The 27,463-nt window shown below is 40.9% G+C and overlaps 1 protein-coding gene across 4 annotated transcripts in view; it reads left to right on the top strand.

Annotated features, from left to right (window-relative positions):
* The window catches only part of LOC147143338 (uncharacterized), a 91,296-nt gene that overhangs the window by 55,888 nt on the left and 7,945 nt on the right, over positions 1-27,463 (top strand). For all 4 annotated transcript variants that reach the window (XR_015087857.1, XR_015087858.1, XR_015087859.1 and 1 more), the window contains 2 exons: positions 3,600-3,646; positions 19,727-19,803. Coding sequence is in view for 1 of the 4 variants with exons in the window: in XM_086038359.1 (XP_085894485.1) it covers positions 3,600-3,646; positions 19,727-19,803 (124 nt within the window). In the remaining 3 variants the exon portion in view is untranslated. The remainder of the gene's footprint in view (positions 1-3,599; positions 3,647-19,726; positions 19,804-27,463) is intronic.

Below are 27,463 nucleotides of genomic sequence, written 5' to 3' on the forward strand. Positions count from 1 at the left end.
AGAAACTGCATGCAACAACTCACAGGTCATTGGTTCCGTGTATGTCTTTGTTAATCGTTGCCTTAAACAAACAAAGGTAATCAAAGCACCCATTTGGTTTTCTAGAAGTGTCTTCTTCACTGCCATTAGACGAGCAGAGTTAGGAGAAGAAGACGTTGCGTGGAAGAGGCTTGTTGTCGCTGCTGCTGCCTGGAAACGCAGACGGCTGCCAGTCAGCGCAAAGTGGGGTCACATCCCAAAGGGCGTCCGTGGCGAAGCATCCGTCTGACAAAAACGATCTCGGCAGCAGCAGCTATATGTTCTCCCATTTATCAAAACACAATTAAGTCAACCTGCAATTAGCATGTGGAGGAGAGATCCTGCAATTATCGCGGACCGGAGCGTCATGTGATGGGAAATAATGGTCGCTTACGGATATACAGTAATAACTGGCTTGCTTTCATTTAGTGAGTAGTAAACTTGTAAGTAGCAAACTGCGACATTCACTTTGCACTCGATTACTTGGGCCGAAACTGAGTAGGTTTTGTTGGTTTTATGGAAAACTGCAAAAGGCTTCTTGCTTCAACAAACACAACTCTCAGAATCACCACGAACTCGAATTTGAACTTTAACTTTTAAAATCGGCAGTTGTGTGTGTGTGTGGGGGGGGTGTTTTAAGTATTCACACATTAGAAATGAGACAACGATAATGACAACACACCCCAAATGCTCTGCCTATAATTCATATATTTATTGTTGTAGGACCTCAAAAAGTTAATTTATTCATTAGCTGTTTTTAAATTAATCAGCCGATTACTCAATTATCGGAATTCTACTCAAATATCAGAATTTTCATTGGCCTCAAAAAAAAATCCATATCGGTCAAGCCTTAGCCTCGGGAACAGGATGATGGATGTCTGCAGTTTAGATGTCTTGATTTGAAAATGTTTGTAAATTGAGCGTTTTGTGTGGAACTGACATTTCCGTTGTTCATTTCAATAGTAGTTGGTCTATATTATGCAGCACCCTGAAAAAGGACTTTATTTGTGACTGAATGAGAAGCTAACCTTTAGAAGTGAAGTTGAGTGCTCCAATTTTCCTTCTACAATGTTGCACTGTGTGAAATTGATTCACTGACCATTAAGGATCTTTATTTTGCTACTGCACTAAATAGAATTAGTGATACATATATATTTATATAATTGTACCATTGATATAATTTTACCATTGATTTTATGTGTTGCCTTTGTTTGAAAAGGAATACTTTTATTCTAATTGAAAAAAGACAAGATACACTTTGGATGCACTCTTTTTTTCTTCTTGATGCATTGACTCTGACTCGGGTGCAAAAAATGTTATCGGAACCCGAATCCCTAAAAACCCATTAAAAGTAGCCATCGTTTAATAATCTATGATATAACGGGGACGTGAATAGAGGACCGCAATATTGCTGGGGTTCACCGTACCCCTCCGAGAAGGACGTCAATTAAGTGGTGCGCATCTCTCCAATAAAAGATGATTCGATACGTACCTCGATACATAGGGTGCGATGCGATTCAAGGACGGTTGGATTTTAAAGTGGAACAATTTGGTGCGGTTCAATTCATTGGGATTACGATTCGATTCAATATGGTACAGCTCAGTTTGATGAGTTTCAATTAGTTTCTTTTTATTTTAAAGTGGGACGATGCGGTTCGATTCAATGCATTCACATCTTTTCAATCAAAATCCATTTTTCGATTCAAATCATTTTTGTTTCACCTCTTAGTGAAATGGTGAAAAAGCGGAAAAAATGCTGCATGAAAAACAGTCTACCCCTCTGTCCCTGGATAACGGCATTCATTCCCTTACACGCTAGCGTCGTCCCAGCTGAGAAATGCCGCCTTTTTCAATTATGTCAGTTTACCGCCACGTTTTTTTCCCCCCACTCAGCTCAGGCCATATTTCCCGTATTTACTCACCCGCCTGCTACCGCAATAAAACATCAGGAAGGATGCTGAAATGTTTTTTTTTAATTTAAGCCTTGAGCTTTTATTTGAGGAAGAATACCTTCTGTTGGCGGGCTTTGCCGGCATTTCCTTCTCAATCCATCTGTTTTTTAAGGTGATGGCGGGAGCCGGCTGGGGGGAGGTGGGGATGGGGGTGGGGGGGGGGTACAAACAAGAGAGGAGAAGAAGAAGAGGTAGAGGAAGAAGAAGAAGAGCATGTTTGTGCGTGGCGTCATTGTGCTTGATGCAATGTAGGTCAGCATTCTGCACGGCGCCAGATAAGACACCAGGAACAAGTGTTGAGCACACTTACAAGCACATATCTGTCAACAGAGAAAGTGACAGATCTACAAGAGCTCCCCTCTCTCTCTGTCTCTCTTTTTCTCGTCCATCCTTTTTTGTTGTTGTTTTTTTTTTTTTTGGCCCGCCAAGTGCTTCCTTTCCGTCGTCATTAGCATTTCAGCAAAAAAGGGGGCCAGATTTGGGCCTATCTGCTGCCGCGTCGGGCCTGGCCCGGCTCGTTATCTGCGCACTACAGAGGTGCAGCTGTTGAGCAAAATGGATTTGCTGATTTTTAAAGGGAGATGGGGGAGGGAGGGGGGGGACAGAAAGGGTGGGGGGTGGGGGTGCTCAGGTATTTACAGGAAGCTAAACGGTCGTCTTGTGTGCAAGTGTTTCCTAACGTTTACTTTAAAGCGGGAATATTATCCTTTTATAAACAGTTTAAACCATTCCCAGGTGTCTTTATAAAAGCTCTCTGAAATTCAAAATAAATGAAGAGATACACGCTGCTTGATATCGCTCCGTCTTGGAGGGGGCAGTCTTCTGTCACAGTGACGACCACGGCGGAGCCAGGGCGTGTTAGTGTTGCCAAATTTTGCCTGAAAATTTATTTTCCGACCCAACTCGCGACTATTTTTCAAAATAGTGACCAGCAGCAAATGAAGCTACTTGGTGGTGTTTTGGGAGATTTGGGAAAGTTTCAGACTCTGAGACTTGAGATTTTTTTCTAGCGTTCCGAAGTGTCGACATGTAAGTTCTCTGACACTCAATATCTACCAAGGATAAAACATATTTGACAAGTTTGACACATTTGATGGCCACGAAGTATTTTGTGCGCACGCTTCAGCTATTTTGTGGCCACAAATTAGTATTTCGTGTGCAAATTATACAGTAGGCATTTCGTGCTTACCAGTTATTACTTTGTGCAGGTTTTATATATTTTATGGTAGCAAATTAGTATTTCCTGCCCATATTTTACTTATTTCATAGTTACAAACTGATATTTTATGTGCATCTTACAACTTTTTAATGGCCATAATTTAGTATATGTGCATATGTTTTGCATGTTAGCATGTAGCGTACATGATTTACATATTTCGTGGCAACAAATTGGTATTTCGTGTGCATGTTTTATCTTTTTTGTTCAAAGTTATTTAAATTGATTCGAATTTTGTTGGCAAATTTTGTCTGCATGATTTGCCTTTTTTGTGGCGAGAAATGTTTTCGTGCGCACATTATATCGATTAAAAAGATTTTATTTTTTTAATTCCCGAGTACTTTTTTTTAAAAAAAAGCCACTTTTCCATCATGTGTCCCTTTAAAACTTGCCCCCCTTCATCCACTTTCCAGGCTCCCAAGGGTTCGTCTCGTCGAACAACGTCCGACGTTGGTTCCAGGTGGGTTTGGGCTGCTGCTGCAGTGTTTAACGCAACTACTGGCAAGAGCATCTCTTTTGTTTTATGCACGCACGTACACACACACACGTGCGCACACACGCACGTGGAGGAATCCTGGCGCACACTCGATGACCCCCGTGGGAGACTGCAGCGGGCCCCAAGCCATCAGAGAGGGTGGTTGGCTTTGCTCAAGTGAGTGTTTGTGTGTGTACTTGCCAACATACTGTACACGCACGCACAAACACACCCCCACACGCTTATACACACAAATATGGACCTCACACACATGCGTGGACAAGACCGTACGTAAGCTAACAAGATGTGTGCCATAATTTTAATTGTATCAGATGGATGAATGTCATTTGTGTATTTGATCACATGATCAATGGTCATAACACTTCAAGGCGGGAATGACTAATCTGAAAAACATTTAAACAAGTAACATTTACTATCCTTTGTGCTAATTTAAATGAGGTGTGTCGCTGTATCCTCAAATTCATTGCGAAATTATACAGTTATCTTATACATAGAATTGGTGTATGGTTTTCAATTTTTAGCAATAAATACTGTAAAATTAATATTTGTCTTATAATGTACATGTTAGTTCCTTATTTTGTATAATTTTAAAGTTGATATATATATATATATATATATATATATATATATATATATATATATATATATATATATATATATAATATAATATAAAATTCAACCATGAATAGAAACATAGATTTTCATAAATTGTTTTGATGATAATTACCGTGATACTATTAGTAAAATTCCGCAACTCCGCCCCCCGCCCCCCCCAAAAACAAATAGTGGCTGACTATAAATTGTGATGTCACACTTACAGTAAAGGTGAACAATTTCTTTTTAAGAAAAATAAAATAAAACGTGCCAGAGAAAGAACACCCCGGTTTCCACCAACAAAGAATTAGCAACATTGTTGTTTATCGCTTTTTTTTTTTTTTTTTTTTACTTTTGATTGATTGTAAATTGTCCATAGTGTTATATTAACACTCTATTACAAATCATGACTTAGCAGCCATGGCTAGCTAACGTTGGCTTGTTTACAGTGCTAACCGGGAGTTGCTTATGCTGCTATTCTCTCTAAGGTGTATATGTGTTCTCTTTGGCTATTGATCACAACTATGCGCTTTCAAAATTGTATGCAATTATGAATGGCTGTATTTGAAAATCGCTCTCCTGCGCGTCATGAAGTCAGGCCGAAAACCTCAAGCTCCCACTTTAACCGGTACATAGAAGCCACTTGTTTGACAAACAAGAATCTCATGTATTGTTTCCATGTTAGTCTGGTGTCACCTGTGTTGAGCATGTTATGCTCATCTCCATAAAAGGGAGTCAGCCGTCTGGCTCCCATCATGCTTTGCTAATGCTGAGTGTTTACCCTCCTCTTCCTCCTCCCCTTCCTCCTCCTCCTCCAGCATACCTTTCTGATCGTTCGCCGCCGTGAAAGGTCATAGCGCTTAATGGCGGCTCCACAATCAAGAGCGTCGCTTGTTGATTAAGACTGAAGAAAACTTTTTGTAATGTCAACTTATTTATTCTTTGTGAGTGGGCCGCATTGTGCCGCTAGCTAGCTTTTAGCGCACTGGTGGAAGGGAATTGAACAAAGTGGCACATTGAAACGTGAGCGCAGAGGTGCGCAGGTGTCTTTTAATCGTATTCATGTCGTCTTTGCCCCACTGCGTGGGCGCGCCGCCGCACAATTAAACGATTGTGAAGACAATTTGAGTGCCCGTAAAAAGTTTACTTGTAATGCCGCCGCGTTGCTCGACCATAATTACTATTAAACCGTTTAACCCCCCAAAAGCGATTGCCAGCTGCTGCCATTGACGACCACTTAGACAAAATGGCCACCAATTGTTGGGGGGAGGTTGATGTGTTTTTATTTCTTTTTGTATAAAGATGCTTAAATGTTACAAAAAGAATCTTGTTTTACCGAGACTGAGAAAAAAGGAGCAAGAAGCAAACTGCTTCAAGACGAAATAAAAGTACCACGATATTAATTGTCATGGCTAATGTTGCTGTCATGATTCGTGAACCCACTTGGTTTGGGTGATACTGTCTCTATTGTGACACACTGTCCTGTCAGAATTGAAACACAGTTGGTATCACGACATTGTTGTAATCTTGCCCTTTTGAGGTGGAGGTAATGGTATTTTGACACTCTGGGTAAAGTGATTGTCGGTATCGTACCATTGTCGGAGTTGTAACGCTGTTATTGTGATACTGTTTCTATTGTGAAACAGTTGGCAATGTTGGCGTCGATGTTGTCGTGATCATTTACCGCTGGCATCGCGATACTGCTGTTGTCATTACAAAGCTGGTATGGTGACATAATTGTTGTGAATCGGTCAGAAGTGTGACATAGTTGGTATTGTGATGCTCTTATCGCACCCCTGTTGGTATGGTGACACAAGCAGTGTTGTGGTAGTGTTGGTATGGTAACATTGTTGACCAGGTTATTTTGATACTATATTGTCAGTCTTGGTACAGCGATACTGATGGTATTGTGACACTGTCAGAATTGTGACATACTGCAGTTGGTATTATGATACATTTGGTATCGAGACACTTTTGGGATCGGGGTAGTGTTGTGGTTGCTGCTAACACGGGATCGCGATAGCGTTTGTAAAATGATGTTGCTATCATAATACTGTTTTGGGGGCTTCGCTCATGTTATTGTGAAACTGCTGACATCATGACACTGGTGATGTTGGGATACAGTCAGTATCACGATAGTGTGGATATCCTTTGGTGTCGATATGGTATTGTGATACCGTTGGGGTCATTGCTGTTTATAGGTTATCATGATATTGTTGGTACCATGAAACACTTGGTGTGGTTGGCGCCGCCAATATGCTATGATGATTTGTGTAATCTCACAACTGTCAGCTCATTGCAAAGCAAGGAGCTGTCTCTTAGTGTGAAGATGCCTCAAAGCCATGGGCCTGTCCCCTCAAAGTGGAGTAGGCGTGATGAGTGGGGCTGGTGGAATCAAAACACTCGCACGCACACACACACCCCTTGCGATCTCTCTGGTGCACTTTGCCGGGAATCAAAAAGAAGGCGGCGCTCTGGTGCTCTATAATGACTTTCCAGAGAAACAATAAGAAATAAATACCTTGGAGCGCCTCTATTAGGCAACACTTAAGCCCCCTTTCAGTACCCCCTTCTGCGCCCCCCTTTCGGTACCCCCTTCTCCGCCTCCCCTCTTCTCAACTCTCCTTCCTGACTCTCTTAATGAGCCTCTCGTCGGCGGATCATCTTCGTGATGTACTTTGGAGATAGAGGCCCTCCGTACACACATTTGGAGTGTTCGAGCCATCGCTCCTTCCTGGAAACTGGGAAAAAAAAAAATCTAATTAAAAAGGCAAACATAATGGTCAAAATTTATGTTTTTAATCGGTCTTTACTATTTTAGCTGATACTATTGCTATTGCTGTACTGCTGACAGGGTGATGCTCTTGCTATCGTGACACTCTTAAGGTATCGTGATACAGTTGGAATTGGTATCTTGATACTATTGATATGGTACTGTTGTTATTGTCAACTGTTTGTGTGGTGTTACTATCACATTTTTGGTTATAATTTATTTAGTGAACTGGCTGGGTTTGTTAGTCTGTCGGATATCCTATATGCATAGTCCGCAAGCTAAATGATGGTAAAGAATTGCACAATGTTTCCAGTTGGAAGAAGGTTGATGAGGAGGCTGAGGGTCCGGGTGGATTCCCCCTCCCCCCCTTACACACCCACTATTTATCCTCATATTCCAGCGCCGCCGCCACCGCCGCCCCCTCCCGTCCTGCAGGGCTCCTCGCGGGGCTCTCGCAGAAGCAGCTTGCACACCGTGCTGCCAAAAGAATTTATTAGAGCAAATGGTGCTGTAAGCCCCGTGGAAGGCGCACCTTATGTGGAGATTTAGAAGATATTAGCTGCACAGCGCAGGCGGGAGCACAGGTGCGCACGCTAATAGCCATTGTCTTTATTGTGTGTGTGCGCGTTTGCGTGGGGGTGTGTGCGCGTGTGTTTACATGCGGATCCAGTCCGTGAACAAATATGTGGCTCCTCACGGGCCCGCAAAGAAAGTTGAGTCTTGTGCGCGTGAAAAAAAAGGAAAAATGAAACAACACTGATTGACTGATGACTGCTTTAAATGTGGGCAGAGGAAAACAAAAAGCAGCCAATTAGAGAGAACTGCAACCCAGGAAGTAACATGCTCCGGAAAAAAATGGTCCAAAAAATAATCATTACCGCCACCATATTAGGAAATGAGAGGTATTGCTTTGATCTGCGTTAGTGTGTCAGTTGATTAGTTAGTAGTTGTTAATAATCGTAGTTAGTTAAAGTGTTTGTTAGATATTTTGGTTGGCTGGATGATTGACTGGTTAGTTTAGTTTCTTGGATAGCTTCTTGACTGTTTGGTTGGTGATCTTCTTTAGTGTGTGTGTTAGTTGGATAGTTAATTATTTTTTTGTTGCTTAGTCTGTTAGTTGTTAAGTTAACTGCTTAGTTGACAGATGGACAGATTCTCTCCATCCGGTGGGAAATATAACCACTATCCTAACAAGGAGATAATGATATTTGTTGTTTGGTGGCTATTTTTTTCATTTGAGATTTTTGGGTGGTTGGTGGCATGATGGTTAGATACATAGTAGGTTAGTTAGTTAGCTAAATATGTTCTTATTTTTTCCATGGGACAACACTGAAGAAATGACATTTTCTTGCACTAAAAAGTCAAAGGACAGCTTGCATTAATGTCTAAGCTGCTTTTAACAAAAGTGAGTACACCCTTCAGTGAAAATGTGCAAATTAGCTCAAAGTGTCAATATTTCACATGGCCACCATTAATTTGTGCTGTGTTTTTTTGCCATACCTGTAGACATATAGTAAATAAACATTTTAAGTTGTAATGGTTCCACCCAAATGTTTGCCTGGTGTCAACTTGCCGTCAGACTAAACTTGACTCAACTCAACTCAAACGGCTGGAGCTGCTTTGGCGCTTAAAAAGCGCATTAAGCAGTGAGCACCTTCCCCGCATTATGCGCTGCAATTATTCCATGAGTAACACCTGCACAACAAATTTGCCATTCAAATTTGCAAAGGCTGATCAAACAACGGCGAAACACTGTCATTATTGGGAGGGGGAGGATGGCTCTTTTTTTTTTTTTTTTTTTTTTGCGTTGGGGTGCAGCAAATTAACGATTCAGCTGGAAGCAAACTTCATTTTATAGGTTTCATTCACCTCATTTCCCAAAGTGTATTTAACAAAAACAACAGCGCAAATTGCTTTGGATCCACAAAATCTCACCTGCCTGGAAAAAAAAACAAAACAAAAAAAACAATCAGTGCTTTGCTTTACCGATCAAACTTTCAACTTCCTGGCAATGCGAGAAAAAAATAAAGGACAGAATAGAGGAAGAGGAGCACATCTGGCTCGGACGATGACAAATTGGGGTGAAAGAACCCGACCTTGTTGGGTGTAATCCAGTAATAGCTATAATCACGACACACGAATGAAGATGGCCACTGTCACCTGCAGTCTTCTGGGTGGCCAGTTGTTTATTGGAGGAGAGGGCTTTAATTTTACACACACACACAATGAAGGCCTTAAAAATCCTTCAAATGTTACATTTTGGAAATGGCTAATATGTGGTCAGGTGATCTTTAATAACAGGTTTTAAAAAGTATCTTTCTTTTTAATGACACGACAGACATGACAATGACCCTGCTCCAATAATGACACATTTATTGGAGGAGGGTTCTTACATTTTCCAAACTGGCCTTTAGAATAGGTATCAAAAAGTATTTTTCCAAAATTAAGACCGTAAATATCTTTTGAAAAAAATACATGCAGTATTTATTGGAGTTTTAAGATGTTACTTTTCAAAAAAGTATTTAAAGTTTTTAAATGTAATGGTCCAAATGTAAGGCCTTCATTGACCTTTAAATGACATGCATAATGGAAGAGAGGTATTGTGAACCAGTGGCTTTAAAAAAAGACTTTGTCCTAAATCATATTTTTCTCCTATTGAAGGCCTTATCTTTCCTCTACAATGTCTTTTAGTGAGGGGTTTTTCATTCTGATTAAGTCTCAAAATGTTCTTTGAAAATAAAGACAATAATCATACTTAAAACACACACACATACACAACCTCACACACTTTTTTTCTGAGCCTTAAAAAGTTCAGGATTTTCTAAAGTAGAGCTACTAAATTTTCCAAATGGCTTTAAAAAGTCTTACATGTGCTTTTCCAAAATGAAGGCATTAATTATCCTTACAAATTGCACTTAATGCATATGAAGTACTAAATTATAAATGACACAATCAACGGAGGTGAAGGCCTTATTTGTGCTAAAAAAAAGTTAGAGGAAGGGTATTAATTTTAGTCGCCTCAAAAGTGTTAAACTTAATTTTTCCAAAACTACAGCCTTTTATTATCCTTAAGAAAGGCACATTTAATGTGGAAGAGGTCTTAAACTATTAAATTGCCTTAAAAAAGAGATTAAATTCAATTATTTTCAAAAAATGAAGGCCTTAAATAACTTTAAAAATTACTCATTTAATGGAGGAAAGGTATTGAATTTTATGAAGTGGCCTTCAATAAAATCTAAATAAATATCCTTTAACATTATGCGTGTAATAGAAGTGAAAGCCTAGATTGTCCTTACAATGAGATTTACTCAAGAGGTCTTAAATTTTGCATTTTAGATTAGATTTCCCCTAATAAATGCCTTAAATACCTAAAACAAAATGTGCATTTAAAGGGGGTGAGCTCTGAAATTTTACCAAACAGTCTTATAAAAAAAAACAAAAAAACATCTTACAAGTGATATTCACTTGCCATCTTGATGCTGGTCAACATTCCGGAAGCTTCACCTTATCATCCAGTTCAAGCCGTCCTTAAATCCCAAATGTGCTCCTCCTCTCTTAATGCCATTACGGCAAGTCGGGTTAACGGGATGACGACCCGGAGGTGCGTTTGAGCGCAATGGTGCTTTGCGGCGTTGCTCCCAAAGCCGCAGCTTTGTGGCCATTAGTCACACATTTTAGCGAGAAGGTGGCGGCAAAGTGCGTTGATGGGGGATTACGCTCCTATCCACCATTCCCGACATGGTTCCCGCTCAAAGAAAGGCGCGGAGGAACTATTGTATTTGATGACATTAAGACGCTTAATCTCCCATTAATATTTTAATGATAGGAAATCGGCTGCGAAGTTTTACGGCATCTCCCGCCACTCTGTTTGTTTACACGCTGGCGGATGAATGGCGAACGTGGAGGGTCCAGATTACTCTCGGCTGCGATTACACCAGCGGGGATTTGAATAATCTCAGTTGAGCGAGGGGAAAGATATATTTTATTTTGTAATCGTAGATTAGGTTTAATTGGGACACTGGTAATCGTGGATTAAAGCAGAGTTCAGGCCCGACGTTTCACATTGAAGGAGGCCCAAACGTCTTATTAAAAGGGAACATTAACATCATAACAGCAGGACTGCTCTACTCCCAACCATTATTGAGTAGTTTTGATATTCACACTTAATAGTAATAAATACATATATAATAACAATTGTCACACATTGAATTAAAATGTCTCTCGACTCTCATGAGGATAAGCAGTTCGGATAACGGATGGATGGATGACATGTTTTTATTTCTGAGCAGAACATAGTTGTGATAAATGTGACTATTTATGTTTTTTATTTAACAGCAACATTAGTAGCGATAATGCTGAAAAAATCAAAGTATTTCATAATATCCGTATATTTGTGATATGTTTTTATGTGTTGCTGCTCCATGTGTGTTAAAGTAGCAGTTGTTTTGAAGGTTTATTACCGTCGAATAACCCCGGTTTCCGTTAGCCCATATATGGTGTTTCGTATTATATATTGGCATTGAGTGTTTGCCCATTGTCCCTTTTTTAGCAGACTTCAACTGGGAGTGACAAACAGCTTGAAGCAAGCTGGCTTTGCCTCTTATTTGGGGAACTGCGCGAGTGTGTCTTTTTGTTTCCTCAAAGTGACGTTATATGTTAGTCTCATTTATGACGGCGTCAGAGTGAGAACAGGCACCAAGCAATATTTTAAAAAGCATGTTAATAAGTTAGAATGTGTGTAAGGTGTGTAAGAGGGGTAAAATTATATGTTAAAAAAAGTTTTTAAAAAAAGGCCTCTGAGCATCGCTGATTTTCACCTGAGTCTGCAACGTATCCTCGGCGACAAACGGGTGTTCACTGCATATCATTTGTTAGTTGTCTTATGATGAAGATCCAAGCACATGCAACAATGGCAAACTTGTGTAGGAAGTGGAGTTGCACTGTAGCGTGCCAACAGGAGCGACTTAAGTTCTCCTTCCTTCTCCTTCTTGCCTCCTCCTCATCATCGATGCCGTGGGGAGAGGGGAGGTTCTGCCGCGGCCCGATAAGTCATCTCCATGAATGCCTGCCGCTTCTCACAGGTATGTAAATAAAACAACAAGCCCCGCTTTTATCCCGCCACCACAAAAGAGCGCAGCTAGCTTAAACGGCGGCGTCAATAGCCGCCTCCCTCCCTACCGCGACGCAGTGCCAAAAGACTAATATTAGTATCTCCGGGAAATAATCTCTCTTTTTACTCCGCAAGTTTCCCCGCAGAACGCCATTCACGTTTTATCAGAGGATTTAAGAAATGCGGATGAAATGCTATATAAGCTGGATCCCCTCGGGAGAGGTTCTCATTCGCCTCCTTTCCAGAGGCGAGTGAACGAGCGGCACCTTGGCGTCGAGCGAAGAGAGGAGGAGGAGGAAGAAAAAGAAGAAGAAGAAAAAGAAGAAGAAGAAGAGGAGGAGGAGGAATTAATTTTTACCCTCTGGGGGGGAAAAAAAAAAGAGAGGATGCGAAGAGTCGGTAGTCTTGCTGTGATTGGCGTTTAGGCGAGGAGCGAGCAGCGAGAGAATCCACGCTTGTTACTAATGATTTGTTTGGCCTAACAGACAGTGAGCGGCGCTCCACTGAAAGGGGAGGAAGTCACAAAAACAGGAAGTAAACAGGAAGTGGAAGTAGGTAGGAAGTGGGAAAGACACAAGGAGGAAGTAGGGAAAAAGGACGCGGGAAGGAGGAAGGACCAGGGAGAGGTGTGAAGCTGAAATAATCTGGAGCGGAACAGAAGCAGTAAATCAACAGGAACTGGAAGAAGTAGAAGGAAGCAGGAAAGGAGCACAAAGGAGGACAAAAGCAGGAAGAACTAAGTGAGCAGGAAAGAAGAATAAGCAGAAACGATGTGAGCAGGCAGAAGTGAAAGGTGAGCTATAAAATCTGGAAGTTGGCAAGAAGGATGTGGGACAGAAGCAGGAAGTGAACAGGAAGTGGAGGAAGTAGGAAAGAAACAAGGGGAAAAAAAGCACAAAGTAAAGATGCGGAAGCAGGAAAGAAGCTAAAAATGTCACAATTTTACAAGAATAAAGTTACTACGAAATGTCTTCATTTTAAATGAAAAGGGGGGGGCACAAAGTAAAGGCAAAGGTAAGAAGCGGGAACGAAGTGTGCAGGAAGGAGGACGAAGACAGTGGGGCGAACGAATCTGGGAGTAGGAAGGAAGTGGCACAGCAGCAGACAGTAGAAGTCGGGAATGAAGCGGGAAAGAAGCAGGAAGGAAGGACAAAGTTAGATGAAGGGAGAAGGGGGAAGGAAGAAGAAAGTAAGCAAGGAAGAAACAAAGAGGAGCCACAAAGCAGGAAGTAACAGGAAGCTAGAAGACGCCGGACCAATTTGGAAGCACTCGAAAGAACCGACGGATGAGGACGAGGACAAATCAAAGATGTCTCGCAGACATCAAGAAGTATTTTCTAAAGCGAGTCTTTTCTTGACAACTTTTTCAAACACCTTTCCGGCCCTTTTCTGAAAGGCTCGGGGGGACATTGCTGCCTGAGAGGACTTGTTTCAAGGTCGGTATTGGAAGAGAATCTTAATGTGTCTGACCAAAAGCGTTGAATGCCTGCCAACCGGAGGACGCCGAAGAAAACCCACACCAGCGCGGTAGCAACATTGGAACTCCGAGTTCCACATTGGAATCTGCAACCACTGGACTGAGGTGGATGTTCTCATTTCTGGTCTTCTGCCCGAAAAGTTACAAAACCACTTTCTGAAAATAAAACAATGGCTACAACACGCACCAGACAGGAAGGCTGTAGCCGATGTTCGAACCTTGTCCACAGCGCCCTTATTTTTCATTCTTCTGTCCAAAACTTCTATTCTTACTTGAATGCCAGAGTCCTAAGAGCGACCTTGGCGCTAATTCCCCAAACTGCGGTCCATCCAAATTTGCGAGCTTCTTCGCAACTTTGTGCCGACTGCGAAGTTCTCCCTCTGAGCCCCTTTAGCTCCGGGAGCCTGGCGGTCATGGATCTGCTCCCGCAATTCATCTCGAAACCTCATCGCGACTTGGACGCTCCTCACCGGCAAAGCTGCGTCCCCAATTCTCGGAGCTTAGTTCTGAGGCTACATTTCGCCACTCCGATGTTTTTATTCTCGCAGATACTTTCTCCCGCCTTTACGTTGACCTCCGCCACTCGCCGCTTTGTGTTGCGGAGATTACGACGGCAGGCCGCGGTGTCGGGAGCCAAGTGACTGAGCGCCGCCGCCTTTTCCCGGGCCACTCAAGCCTGAAAGCCTCACCGCGGCTCCGTCGCCGCGTCTCCGGCCCGGCATCCGCCATTCGACGTCCTTGTGACTTACGGAGTTGGGGAAGGGGGTCCGCCGCTGCCAAGCTTGACTTGGAGTGCACTTTCCCGATAAACAAAAGCACATCCCAGCTTGAGCTTCTCATTTCACACTATGTGCTTTGGCTGCAGGCGACGCTTTGCCGGAGCCTCTGGCCCCGAGTCCAAAAGACGGCTCCAGTTGGCTTTCCTTAAACAAAAAAGAGAAGAAGAAGATGCCACATGTGGAGGATTAGTCGCTATCCTTCATCCTCAAAGCTCTCTGCTCGCCCTCCGCCTACCTCAACCTTCACTTTTTCCCCTGGAAAACCTGCGACGCGGTCACCTGACTCCCATCCTCCACCTGCACGGCGCTTCCTCAATTGGATTTAAACCTTCCGTATCAAGGCTGACTTGGTGTTAGACCACACACATGGATGTGTGAATACATTACAACCTCTAACTTTGAACACAACAATCTGTTCTGGAACACTGGTGAACACTTTGAAATTTGCTCAACTGAGTTATGCCGGGGTCTTGGAATGACTTTATTATTAATATTATATTTTCAAATTCATAATGTGCGTTTCAGGCGACTTTACTTTTACCCCAATTTTTTTTGCTTAAGCATCACAAAAAAAGTCAATGAAAAGCATGTAAAAAGATAATCCCTTGTTTGCTGAATTATATTCTCGATTCTATTTCATATATATAGCTCTGGAAAGATAAGAAAAAAACATCGACTGTACCTTTTTGACCATTTACTATGGGACAGTTTTGATTTTCGGCAAATAAATGCTCTCAATGGCAATTCAGGTTATTCGTGTTTCCTGGTTCATGTTCCTCCATAGAAAATACAGTTATCTGGTTTCAAATGTAGGGTGTAAAGGTAAAAAGTCGTTGGAAAAAGAACCATCAACAAAGTACAAATATGTGAAAATCTAGTCCAAATAAAACAAAAATGTGTCTTCTAAATTTGATATGGCACAGAGAAGAGTGTTAACCACCACTGACAAATTTGAATGATTAAAAAAGAAAAATCACCAAGTAAAAAAAAGAAGGGTTCAAAATCATTAAAAATCAAGTCGTTGTCTCTGCTCTCAAATACCATGGGCAAACTGGGCATGGCCGCACATTGTGTGGAACCACAACTTGCAGCAAATAGGATGCTACTTCTTCTAGCATCTTTACTGTACCTTCATCTTTATGTTTGAGCTGCAAAAATATATCCACTTAAAGCCTCCAGTGGCTGGAATTTAGCCCGCATGCTAGCGACTAAAGTCGCTAGCCAACCAGCTTGCATGAGAACCGTTTCGTTCCGTTTCCCTTGTAGTTGAGGAAAAATCTGAAAAACTGAAATGGTGACAGTTTAACGCTACAACCGAGTACTACATAGTTCACAGTATTTCCACGTTTTCAGTATTTATCTTACATGTATCATGTATTTCGAAAAAAAAATCCCCGAATTCTCTTTACAGGATATTTGAATGTTCTTACTGCCTACCATTGGTGCGCTTAGCAATGACAACGCTACACTCTTGAGCCCATAAATTATCCTCTCGTTGGCAAACGCCCAAGCCTATGCTAGCTCTTAGTCTACATATGGCGCTTCAATGGCGAAGTGCGACATGGGGTACGCCGTTGCAGCACCAGATGGACAGAAAGCAGGAGACGGCGACAAACATGCGCCTTAATGCTCCCTCCATTAGAAAAGTGGCGGCGGGGATCTGACGGCGAGTGGCACCCGTCAAGGCCCGAGCGCCCGTACCAGAGCGGCTATTAGCATGTGCTGGATAGCCCAGGCGCGCGCCCACCAGTCTCTAACCCCCACCCGCGCCGGCACCCGCGTAGCCTTCTCCTGTCTCGGCGAACAGATGTGCCGCCCACTCGCAACAGTCGTACGCTCCCTGCGGTGGCCTTGTGGGAGACGCCGGCCCTGAAGACGATAGCTCGCCATGTTGTTTGCGGCGGTGGTGCACATTTACGGGATCAATATTTAGCCAAAATGCTGCACCTGCTGCATGTTTGCAAGAAGTTGGCAAAAGTAAACCTGCTGTAGTTTTCATTGACAACTTTTTCTGCTTCTCATTATCGGTCGATAAGGTACGTTCCAGAACCGCCCGTGGTATGTGGAAATCCATGTTACAGCGTGACCATATCATTTTTTTGAAACAGATGTATTTACCTCTCCAACATATAAGCATTTTAAACCGAATTTTTTTTTGTAGTAGTCCTTTCCACTGTTTCTCAATCTCTCACTTAATGGGAGACTGTCAAATATCATTACTTTTGTGAAACAAAAAATAAACACAGGTCTCCAAATAAGGCCAAAGCATGCTTGTTTCAAGCTGTTTATTCATCACTCCCAGTAAACTGTAAAATAGACTTATTAAACAAAAGAGACTTAAACATTGTATACTTAACACTCAAATGCTCAAATCACATTATTTCATCCAACCATTGTTAGCTTAAAGCTAACAATGTGAAACGCCATAGGCAGGCTGACGGTAATTAGCATAGATGTTAGAATAATGGTATACCTTCAAACAACTTTTACTTTAATGCATACAGAGCAGCAACACAAGACAATACAACAATCACAGGAAAATATTTTCTCTGCTCTGTGGGAATTTGCGGTACTACACAGAAGGCGCTTAACTCTAAATTCAGACTTGCTTATACAGTATACTGTAAAAACCCATCAAAAATGATCACTTAAAAATCTGCAATACTTCTGGGGCGTCACAGTGACCCACATGGCTTCTTTCTGTTTTCAATTGTCAATTAATAATGTTAAAACGTGAGTGATGATTTTTTTTTTTTTTTTTCAAATTGAACACAAAACAGAATCAGAATAGCTTTGCTTTTGTACCACAAGGTGTAACGAGTCCTCCGGCCGGGAAAAAACATCCCCAGACTAAGCTCCTCTAGGATGACCATAGTATGAATTTGGAAGAAAAAAAACTCACCAAATAGTTACACATACATCCAAAATGCCATTTTTTTTCAACTCTTTTTTTCACACACTCTGACAGTAAACACAACTATGATATGGCACGTGAGGAAAAGAAGTTGGACATCCGTGCGTTTTTATAAGTGGCTTCATCTGATACGGAGGCTATACTACTTGCAAAAGGTTTGGGCTTCAGGTGAAATTTTGTGAGGAACCTAAAACTGCACTATAATGAACTTAAAATATATTATTACCTTTACAGCTGAACTTAATTTGACCTTCTGTAAATGTTTGAATCTTCAACCGTCCAATGTTTCAGTACTTTTCTCACAACCTGCTGTTGTCTAACAAGGAGCTCAACAGCAAAAATCCACAGCTTCACCTTTAAGCCATTATCTAACGATATACAAGAAACGGTGTGAATACATCTCGGTTTTGATTCTTGATTGCCAAATGAAAATAAAACGAATGATACACGGATTCTTGTTGTTAATTTAAGCAGCTGATAAACACCTTAACACGCACGCACTAATAACGCTTAATGAAGAACTCTAAGCGCTTCTTGAACAAAACACAGCCCACTTGGTTTATTCTCAGCTAATGCAATAGTTCATTTTAATTGCTTTTTAATGCACCGCCTCGACTATAATGTCGCACAACTTTCATTTATTGTTATTTTTTTTAATCCACAATGTTGTCTTGATAAAATAAGATAAAACGTTATTAATCTCACATGTGGGCCTAAAGTACTGGTTGGTTGGTTGGAGCTCTCTGATAGAAAAGAAAGAGAGGCAGAATCTTAAATTAAATGGAAATAAACATGAAACTAAATACATACATTATCGGAGCTATTATTTGTGTTAATACAAATGAAAAAAAAACTAAATACGGACACGTACACTGTATACATAATCAAATTTAAAAATAAATATGAAGATTGCACAGTAATATAGCTTACATTGTATAGTGCTTATTATTACTGCTTATTAGGTGGTGTTTGTGTCGAGTCGAGCGTGTGTGCGTGAGGCGGACATCAGTTGATTGTCACATGAAGTAAAGCCACAATAAACACCAGAGTGAGTGACATCCCGTAATAATGTTGCTGGACGTGTGCAAAGGGGTCCAATGGAGCTCACAGCTTGCCTTCAGCTCAAAAATCAACATCTCACAGAAGGACTTTGCCCCCAAATTCAAGTGTCAACACGCTGAGTCAACAGCAGCTGATCTGGGAGCAGCTCGGCCGCCGTCTGGACCAAAAAAAAAAAAAAAAAAAAGCACTAAAAAAGGGGGGGGGGAAAAAGTGGCAATTTTTGCATTTGTCTGTCACGGTGAGGAAGTGGAGATGTTTTTGCTCTCCTCTCACAAAACTGCTTTTGTCAGACAATCAGGAGCCAAGATGGCTGCTTGATCCACAAACATTACATAGTGTATGTTTGTTCATGTGTATGTCTTAACATCTAATGTATAGACAAGTGATTCTTAAAGTGTGGTAGTGCGGGTTCCCTCTAGTGCTGAGCAAAAGAATCACTGAACACAACTGCAAAATCACTGAACATAACTGTACATAATGTTGCTGTGTCTTAATTTAAAAATTTAAAAAAAAAACAGTTCAGTACAGTAGTGTGATGTCAAGGTGATGTCAAAGGCTGATTTTGCAGGTTTGCACGACTTGGAAAATATCATCTTTGACAGAATAAATTCATTATTCACCTGTTTGAAGTAAAAATGCTAGATTTGGTTTTACTATGTTTATTATAGAGCAACTTAAAGACAAATGAAACGATGGTGGGCGCCACAATTTTTCCACACCACATAGGGCCGCGCACTTCCCAAACAGATGTATGACAAAAATGCCGTTTTGATTAAGGACAACATATGTCCATATGTTTATTGAATGTACAGAACAAGGTCACTTTAAAAGATCTACTCAACAACAGTTTTGAAGCAAACAAAAAAATAACCACTTTTTTTTTTTTTTTAAGAACTCCCTCAAAGATTTCAATATTAGACTACGGTATGTTTGTCCTTCATGTTATTCAACATCTCCAAACTAATAGGCCTATTCTCTTTCCTGCATAACACAGCGGCATTAAAGCTTGTTCCCGATGCGTCCCCTCTGCATGACGAGTCCGTTATCCTTCACAACAGCCGCGTCTCCAAGCCACCATACACGTTTGTAACATTATTAAGCGTTGAATATATCCATGCTTGTGAAGGACACGAACCCCTTAACGGCTCATGCCCTTCAAACGAAATGTCAACGGTTCTTGTGAAAAACAATTTGCTGTTATGTGTGTACTTTTGAAAATGGTGCCGTAGTGGCAATCTTTCACGGCTGTCCCTCAAAGCAAACTTGGCAGATTACATTTTAATTACATGATCATATCTGCTTCCTATTTGACACTATTTTCTTGATCTCTTTGAGGGTCCTGGCGAGAAACCGGGACAAATTCTCTGTTCGTCTCTTGATGCACAACTACAGTCTTGGGGTCGGAGGTGCTGGTGAGTGATGTCTGCCATCTAGGGGTGAACACTGTTATTACAACTTAAGACTACTCAGCTGTATGAAACATTTTTCTTTTCAAAAGGTAGTTGAGGGCCACACTGAGTGTGGGTGTGGGCTGCCATTTGTCAATCTCTGTTATAGGGTTCCCACAGAAGTCAGCTTTATGGCTCTTTCAGGAAAAATGAATTTGCACGCCTTGTCCAGGATGAGTGAAACAGCTGTAGCCACACAAAAACTCATTTTACCAAAAATGGTCAAAAATCCAATTAAAAAAAGGACAAAAACTACCATAAGGCGATGGATTGGGAACCATGGTTGGGGCACCATGGCGTCTATAAAATATTTGATGTCTACGGTGAGTTCAAAGAGGGTCCAGACTTAGTTTACTTTCCTTTGATTCAAAAGTAAAACCCTTTTAATTTTTTTTTTTTTTTTTTTTGCAAACAAATGTTTTCTTATGACATCAGAATTCGTTACCGGCTTCCCAAGGTGCCCAGGAATCGCGTCAACTGATTTCAATTCATCGTATATGCTCCTCAAATTTCTCCAAAGTTATTCATTTGATTGAGTAGCCTTTCCGCTTTAATCAACCCCAAAGAAAAAGTCAAGAGTGTCAACTCGGGACATCTGGTTGGCCATTCACACAACTCACACCGTCTCTCAGGAAAGTGGGCATTCAGCCTTTTTGGAGCAAGAATGTCAGAATGTGAAGGGGGCCCCCATCTTGCATGAAAATCAAACCTTCAACATTCTCCCAAGCACTGATAAATGGCCAGCTCCCCTTTCCGAGCAAGAAGGTGTCGGCCCGAGGGCGCGCTGTGTCAGCTGATAGTGCGGCGGGTGGGCCGGGGTTGGGCCCCGGGGTGGCTGGGTTGCTGTGTCGGGGGCCGGCCAACGCCGCCGCTCTCCTGGCATTTTGGCAGCGTCAGGCGGGCAAAAGCGCGCCTAAGCTGGTTTAGGATATTCAAATATGGCCCCGCTTGGCGCCATCTTGATCGCCAGTTGGCCCCCAGAGGTGGAAAAGGGATCTGACGGAGGAGTGGAGCGTCTTTTCCGAGTAGTGTCCCAAATCGCGTTTGCAGCTCGCTACCTACACCACCTCAAGCTTTTCACATATTTGTCACATGATCGTAGAGCACTGCCTGGAGATCAAGGTTAGAATAGTTTGGATTTCATTACAGTTAGGTTTTTTTTTCATTTTTACTTTTGTTTTTTAGTTTTAACGTGACTTTAGAACAGGTGTATTAGTTTTTTATTTTTTCAAAAATGCTTTGTTTTAGTTTATTTTTTATTAGTATGTTTTTTTTTTTAATTTATGAATATTTGTTGAGTGCAAGATACCCCCAAAAATTTCACTGTGTGATAAAGTAAACTACAATTCCCAACCAACTTTTTAAATTTCTTCTTCTGTATGTCTGTACAGTAAAATTGAAATACATACATTTAATATGAACCCCCCAAAGCGCATAGACTATATTATATTAATTGAAAAACACTTTGATTATAGGAAAAATGTCCATCCAAGTGAATCTGAATCATAAAAGGGTTTGACTTTTTTTGCGATACACTGTTGTAAATCACTACTTGGTGTTATAGAGGTATAGATTCAGTCATTTTAATGTATTTTTACCGAATTTATTTAGCTTTTTTTTTTTTTTCAAATTAGGCTTTGTTATATTTTTTTGTGTGTAAAATGCTAGGAAACGGGCCCATTATTACTATGGATAATTATTTGTGGTAGTAGTAGTAGTAGTGCCGCCCTGGTAAGTAGCACGTAATCTTATTCCCAGGGTTTTTATTTTGGGGGTGCATTGAATGAATTGACTCTTAAAACAACAACATGCTGATTATCGGGGGCGATAGGTTGGATCGCGTGACCTGATCTTGTCGCACGCACACAATATGGACATTATGTGAGGCTCAACAAAGTCTATTGACATCGTCACAATAAAAGTCCCTGTGGGCTGCTGATGGAATTCAATGATAATGACAAAAAATCCCCCTATTTCTTCTCCCCAAAATGCTGTTGAAAAGCATCCAAATTGATGGTCAAGAAGCACACAGACTATCTGGCAACAAAAGGGCAACAGATGGAGCTGTGATTATAACGTAGTTTTTCACTACTCAAAGTTAGTATTAGTGATGAAATGGAGAAATGAATAGTAGGCATTTTCATGCCATTATTCCTTCGAATGAAAACCGTTCCCAGGTGGGATGATGAATAAAGGGGGTGGGGGGGTGGGGGGTTGATACATTGTGCGTTTATGGGCCAACTATGAGAAGCTTACGCTAATCAGTGTGTCCAACGACACCGCAACTCTGCTTGGCTTTTTTAACTCTGACATGATAGTGCTATTGGCTGAAAATCTCACCTATTCACGGTTTTATGCTCTCTCTGAAACGCTCTAAATGCCACAAGACGCCATCTTTTCTATATAGGACACTAGTACAGCGTCAGGGAAATATGTTGAAGTAGCACATCTCTGCTATAAGACAAGCTGTGTATGTTGAGGAAGAGCCACGTTTAACCTGGATTGTTAGTGGAAGTGTCTCATTTCAGCAGTAGTGGTACCAGGACCTTCGGTGTTGACTTACCCGACTGAATCTACCTTCTCCTAATACCGCAACTATCACCTCACAATTATGCATACAAATTAGCTATCAGAAATAAATAAATCAATTGCAACAGAATGTATGTATTTATGAATAATGTAATATATTTATTAATATTTATGAATGAAGGGTTAGGTTCAGCTACAGGTGAAATTTGTCATAGCTATAAATTGCTGTAAAATTCGTATTGCGCAAGCTTTGATAGGTCGAACTTAAAAACACACAAATGAAAATATCTCAAAAACCTAATGTGCTAGAAATAACGGAAAAAGACATTTTTGAAACCTGTGTCAAAAATACGTGTAATACATCTCTGATTAAAATTTACTGTTGACCAGTGTGATTACACATAATGTGTGCAGATCACTGCAGACATGTTTTGTTAGTAGAACAGTTTCGCTCTGACTAACTAATCAGAGGACGAAATATTGCTGATGTCATTGAGGGCCCGTTGCCTGGTCTCGTGAGGACGATTTGAAATCCGATTGGTTAAAAAAAAAAAAAAAAATACAGTCCCATCGCTAGTATTATTGAAGTTCCATGGGCCAGTACTTCTGATTCCGAAGGCCCTGGGCAGATTGTATTGACATGGCAACACAAAGAGGCTGAAATCTGATTGGACAAAAGAAATTGAACATACACGTACTTGAAGCAGAGCAACCCAGAGAACAATGCAAATGGTGGGAATAGACTTTTTTTGTTGTTTTCCATTTCACATCCAAGCATTACGACAACTTGTTGAATGCTCACATGTTTTCTATCCTCCCAAACATGTGTGAGCGTTCCCAAGGCGATGCCAAGCCCTGGCATCAGCTCACCCTAATTTCATTGCGGCTAGCGCGGTCTCATGGAGGAGGCCCATTTATTAGAGATTGCTTTTAGTCTAATTCAATCAGGGCCTTTTTTTACTCGTTGACATCCGTGGTGAAAGTCCGGCTGAGGAAAAGCAGAGCCGTATTTCCCTCATTAGCCGTAATAATGGGCGTAATAGCAATAATGGCATTTAATGCAATCAAAGGCAGAGACGCAGACCATCAATGTCGAAGGCAAAATATACAAGCGACTCCGCGCATCATTTTGGACCACTTAAAGCAAGGCGAGGGGGGGCAAATCGGCATCACTTGCACTGTAAAAAAAAATAGACTTGATTTCACACATTCAAAGTTATCAGCCATCTGTAAACATCGTAAAAAAACAATTTTAAAAACGTTAGACATGACTTGCTGCCGCTCCAGCCTCTTCTCGATTAAGCACGTCTTAAATCATACTGCTCCCCATTAATATTCACACGAGCCCACGCCCCTTGTTAGCTTTTGACCCTGGCTTGCAACGTCACGCTTTATTTACGTTACAGTTGTCAAGGCACGTTATTAGTCAAATAATATATATATATATATATATATATATAGACTTTAACGTTTCCTACACACTTAAAACGTGTAAACTTATCTTATGAAAGCGCACTTAAATTTACAATGCATGCTAGCTCCAAGTTGTTTGTTGGTTGAAGTTTACCGTAAAACTGACAAATAAAACAAAACAGAATTAAACATTGTACAATTGTACACCGAAATGTACCAAACTTAACCTTATCATTTTGTATAACAAACGTTTGCTAGCTTAACGCTATCCTATAATGTGAAATGCTACAGATAGGCTAACAGAAACGATCATAGTTCATGCTCACATGAACACCTGTTGACAATTTAGTGTCGCAGGTTAGTTGGAGTTTATCCCAGTTTACTTTGAGTGAGCAGTGCGTTAAAGTAGAAGCTGTTTGAAGGTTTATTCATACGGTACCATCTAAGCTAATTTCCATTGCCATTATACTGTATGTTAGCCTTAAGATAGCAGACTTTTGGTAGACGGTATGATTTGGACATGGTTCACTGTGATTAGTAATAAAAGCAATAAAAAAAAGAATGACTATGTAGTTTTGTGTCGTATTTCTTAGTAAAAGCATCTCTGTTAGGGAAGCAATTAGCAACAATTTGCTAGCCACGAAGCTCCCGCGTCCCATCTTGGTGTAGCTGAACTGGCTAACGATGAAGGATGATATCTATCCATCATGACATTAGTGAGCTTGACAGGCAAGCACACCTGTACTCTTGTTTTCTTTTCTATCCGTTTTTTTTTTTTTTTGGGGGGGGGGGTGCAATTTGTGGACAGCGAGCAAGAGAAGAGCGAGTGCTGCTTTAATTACTGCTGCTGCTGCTTCTGCTGGTTAAAATATTAATGGGCCACAGAGTGTTGCATGCTCATTTCTGTTGATTTTTAATTAGCGGTAATTCATTTCGCACAAAGCATGTTGATGCCTGCGCCACAGACATTAGCAGAGAGGCTGCAGAAACCTGTTTTGCAACAGGGGGACGCGAGGTGGTGGGTTAGTTAGGTGGGCAGCATACCCACTCTTATTCACCGCGGCCAGATGACCAACCTCCCCAAAAAGGGACAACCAGTCAAAAACAATCACGTGTGACACACGCCGGGTCTATTAGCATACTAGCGATTAGCACCCTGGCAATTAGCTTGCTGGCCATTAGCGCATGCTCGCCGATTAGCGTCCTAGGGACAAAAGCTGCATCATGAGGTAGATTTCGCCGGCATGGCACGCCACCAAACATCTCCATTAGCCCGCTTTGTTACCCAGAATTCCTTGCTTTGCCCACCGCTGTTCCCAGTGTGCGTGCTACACCAGAGTCGTCACTGGCATCTGGGCGGCTCCTGATTGAGGAGCGTAAATAAATAATAATCCCTGGAAAGGCAAGCGGCACGTCAGCATCTGTCGTCCTCGCCGGCTAATAGTTTTTAGCGCCGCTTGATGCCGGATGACGTGTGTTTGTATTCAGGTCAAGGGAGGACGGCAAAAAAATAAAAAAGCCACCGAAAAACTGTGACCAAGCCTAGAGCTTTTTACCACCTGAAAACATTTTAGAGTGTACACACGTGAAGGAAAGCTGACAATCAAGAATTGCACCACCTTATTTCTTGTCTTCTGGAATTATCCCCTTTTGAGGGGGCGGTCCTATTTCCTCTGTAGTGTGGGGCCAACATTGAGTTAAATCGACCCCCGCATATTCGCAGTTTCTGTTTTCTGGAAAATGACTTCCAAAAATGTTCTGTTTTTGTGCTCTGGCCATCATCTTGTGGCAGCTTTGTGCCAAGGAACTACGTTGACGTCAGGGTTAGACAGGCCATACCCTTGTCTAATAGAAATGTAGTGCTTTGCAGCCATCTTGTGGCATCTGTAGGCTCCTAAAAATATGTTGGGGGTCGCAAGGACTCTAAATCCAGATGTCGCTTTCTAAACCACGTCCCTTAAGAACATGATACACATCCAACACACAAATTCTACAGTACTTAAGTAATTATCCTTTGTAAATGTAGTTTATTTCTTTTTCATTATCTTGGGTTTTATGTTGTTGTGGTTGTTTTTTTTTTTTAAATAATTCAGTGCTGTTTTTTCTTTATTAAAAGCATTTCAGTGGGCTGGAACGTATTAATGGCCTTTCGAGTTCATTTAAGTGGGGAAAAGTGATTTAATATACAACTTAATTTGATTTTATCCTATTTTTATGTTTGGATTTGTTTTTAATCATTATTTCTAATTTAACAAATCTAATCTGCTGGATCGGATCGGCAGATAACTTGCATTTTATGCAAAATCGTGATTGGTTGTAATGTCATAAATTGCCGATTGATCAATTATACCATTGATCCCATTCAGAAAATAAGACATTGCAGCAAACACAATCTTGTTCACTCCAGGGATGTTCTGTCCTGGCATTAAGAATCCAAGATTTCTCAGCATATTATGTCATCATTTTTGTTTCACAGTATTTTTAAATATATATATATATATATATATATATATATATGTATGTATATATATATATATATATATATATATATGTATATATGTATATATATATATATATATATATATATATATATATATATATATATATATATATATATATGTATATATATATACATATATATATATATATATATATGTATATATATATATATATATATGTATATATATATACATATATATGTATATATATATACATATATATATATATATATATATTGAATGTTAATCAGTGTTTGGGGGATAATTTTTACGATTTAACTGTTAGTTTATTTCACAATATGTTTCAATGGGCATCAGTTATACGCAAATTTTGGCTATTCGTGGTCCTAATCCCCCACAAATAGTGGAGGTCGACTACAGTTGTTTAAATTGATCGGATAGATCGGTCCATCTTCTGATTGGGTCGGTGATCTTTTTTTTTTTTTTTAACTCGGTGATTGGCAAATAAATCCTGATCATGTATAACCTAATTATTTCTCTGCCTCCGTAAAGCACTATGAATTTGAGTTGTTTGGAAAACGCTTCTATACAAATAAACTTGCCATGTCTTGTCTAGAAGGCACTGCCTGTTTTTGTTTCAGGCGCAAAAAAAGGTTGGAAGATGGCGACTGTTTGCGGACGCGACGGCGGCGAGCTGACGGCCGCATAAATAAAGCATGTGGCAACATCTGCTCTTTGTAACTGGCTGAGCGTTTTAATGCGACGCATCGGCGGCGAGCACTCCCGCTCCCACTTCCTTTTAGCGCGGAATAATCAACCATCTTTGGGGAATTCAAAAGCTTCCCGTCCCCTCTGTCTAGCTCTTCCTTTGGCGTCATCCCCCCCCCCCCCCATGTTGTCACCCCATTTAAGGAGACTTTCTTTCTTACTTAGTTGATTTTAAATTTTTATACCTTAGGGAACACCACCGTGTATGTGTGTGTCAACATCCAGCACAATTAAAATTCAGGCACACTCTCTTCCTCGCTCGTCCCCATTTGCCTGCCACCCAGACGATGCCCGAGATGAAAAAAGTTGTACAGTTGTTTTTTATACAAACAGCAACACAAATAACCTCAATGTAAGAGTATCAATTAAACACTAAAGCACCTTTTCCATTGTACCGGTTCCATACGGGAATGGCCTTGCTCGGCCCTGGGTGGTCATTTTCCATGAGACTTTTT

This window comes from Filicampus tigris, chromosome 8 (genome assembly GCF_054856515.1).
Source record: "Filicampus tigris isolate MCC_2025a chromosome 8, RoL_Ftig_1.0, whole genome shotgun sequence".
NCBI lineage: Eukaryota > Metazoa > Chordata > Actinopteri > Syngnathiformes > Syngnathidae > Filicampus > Filicampus tigris.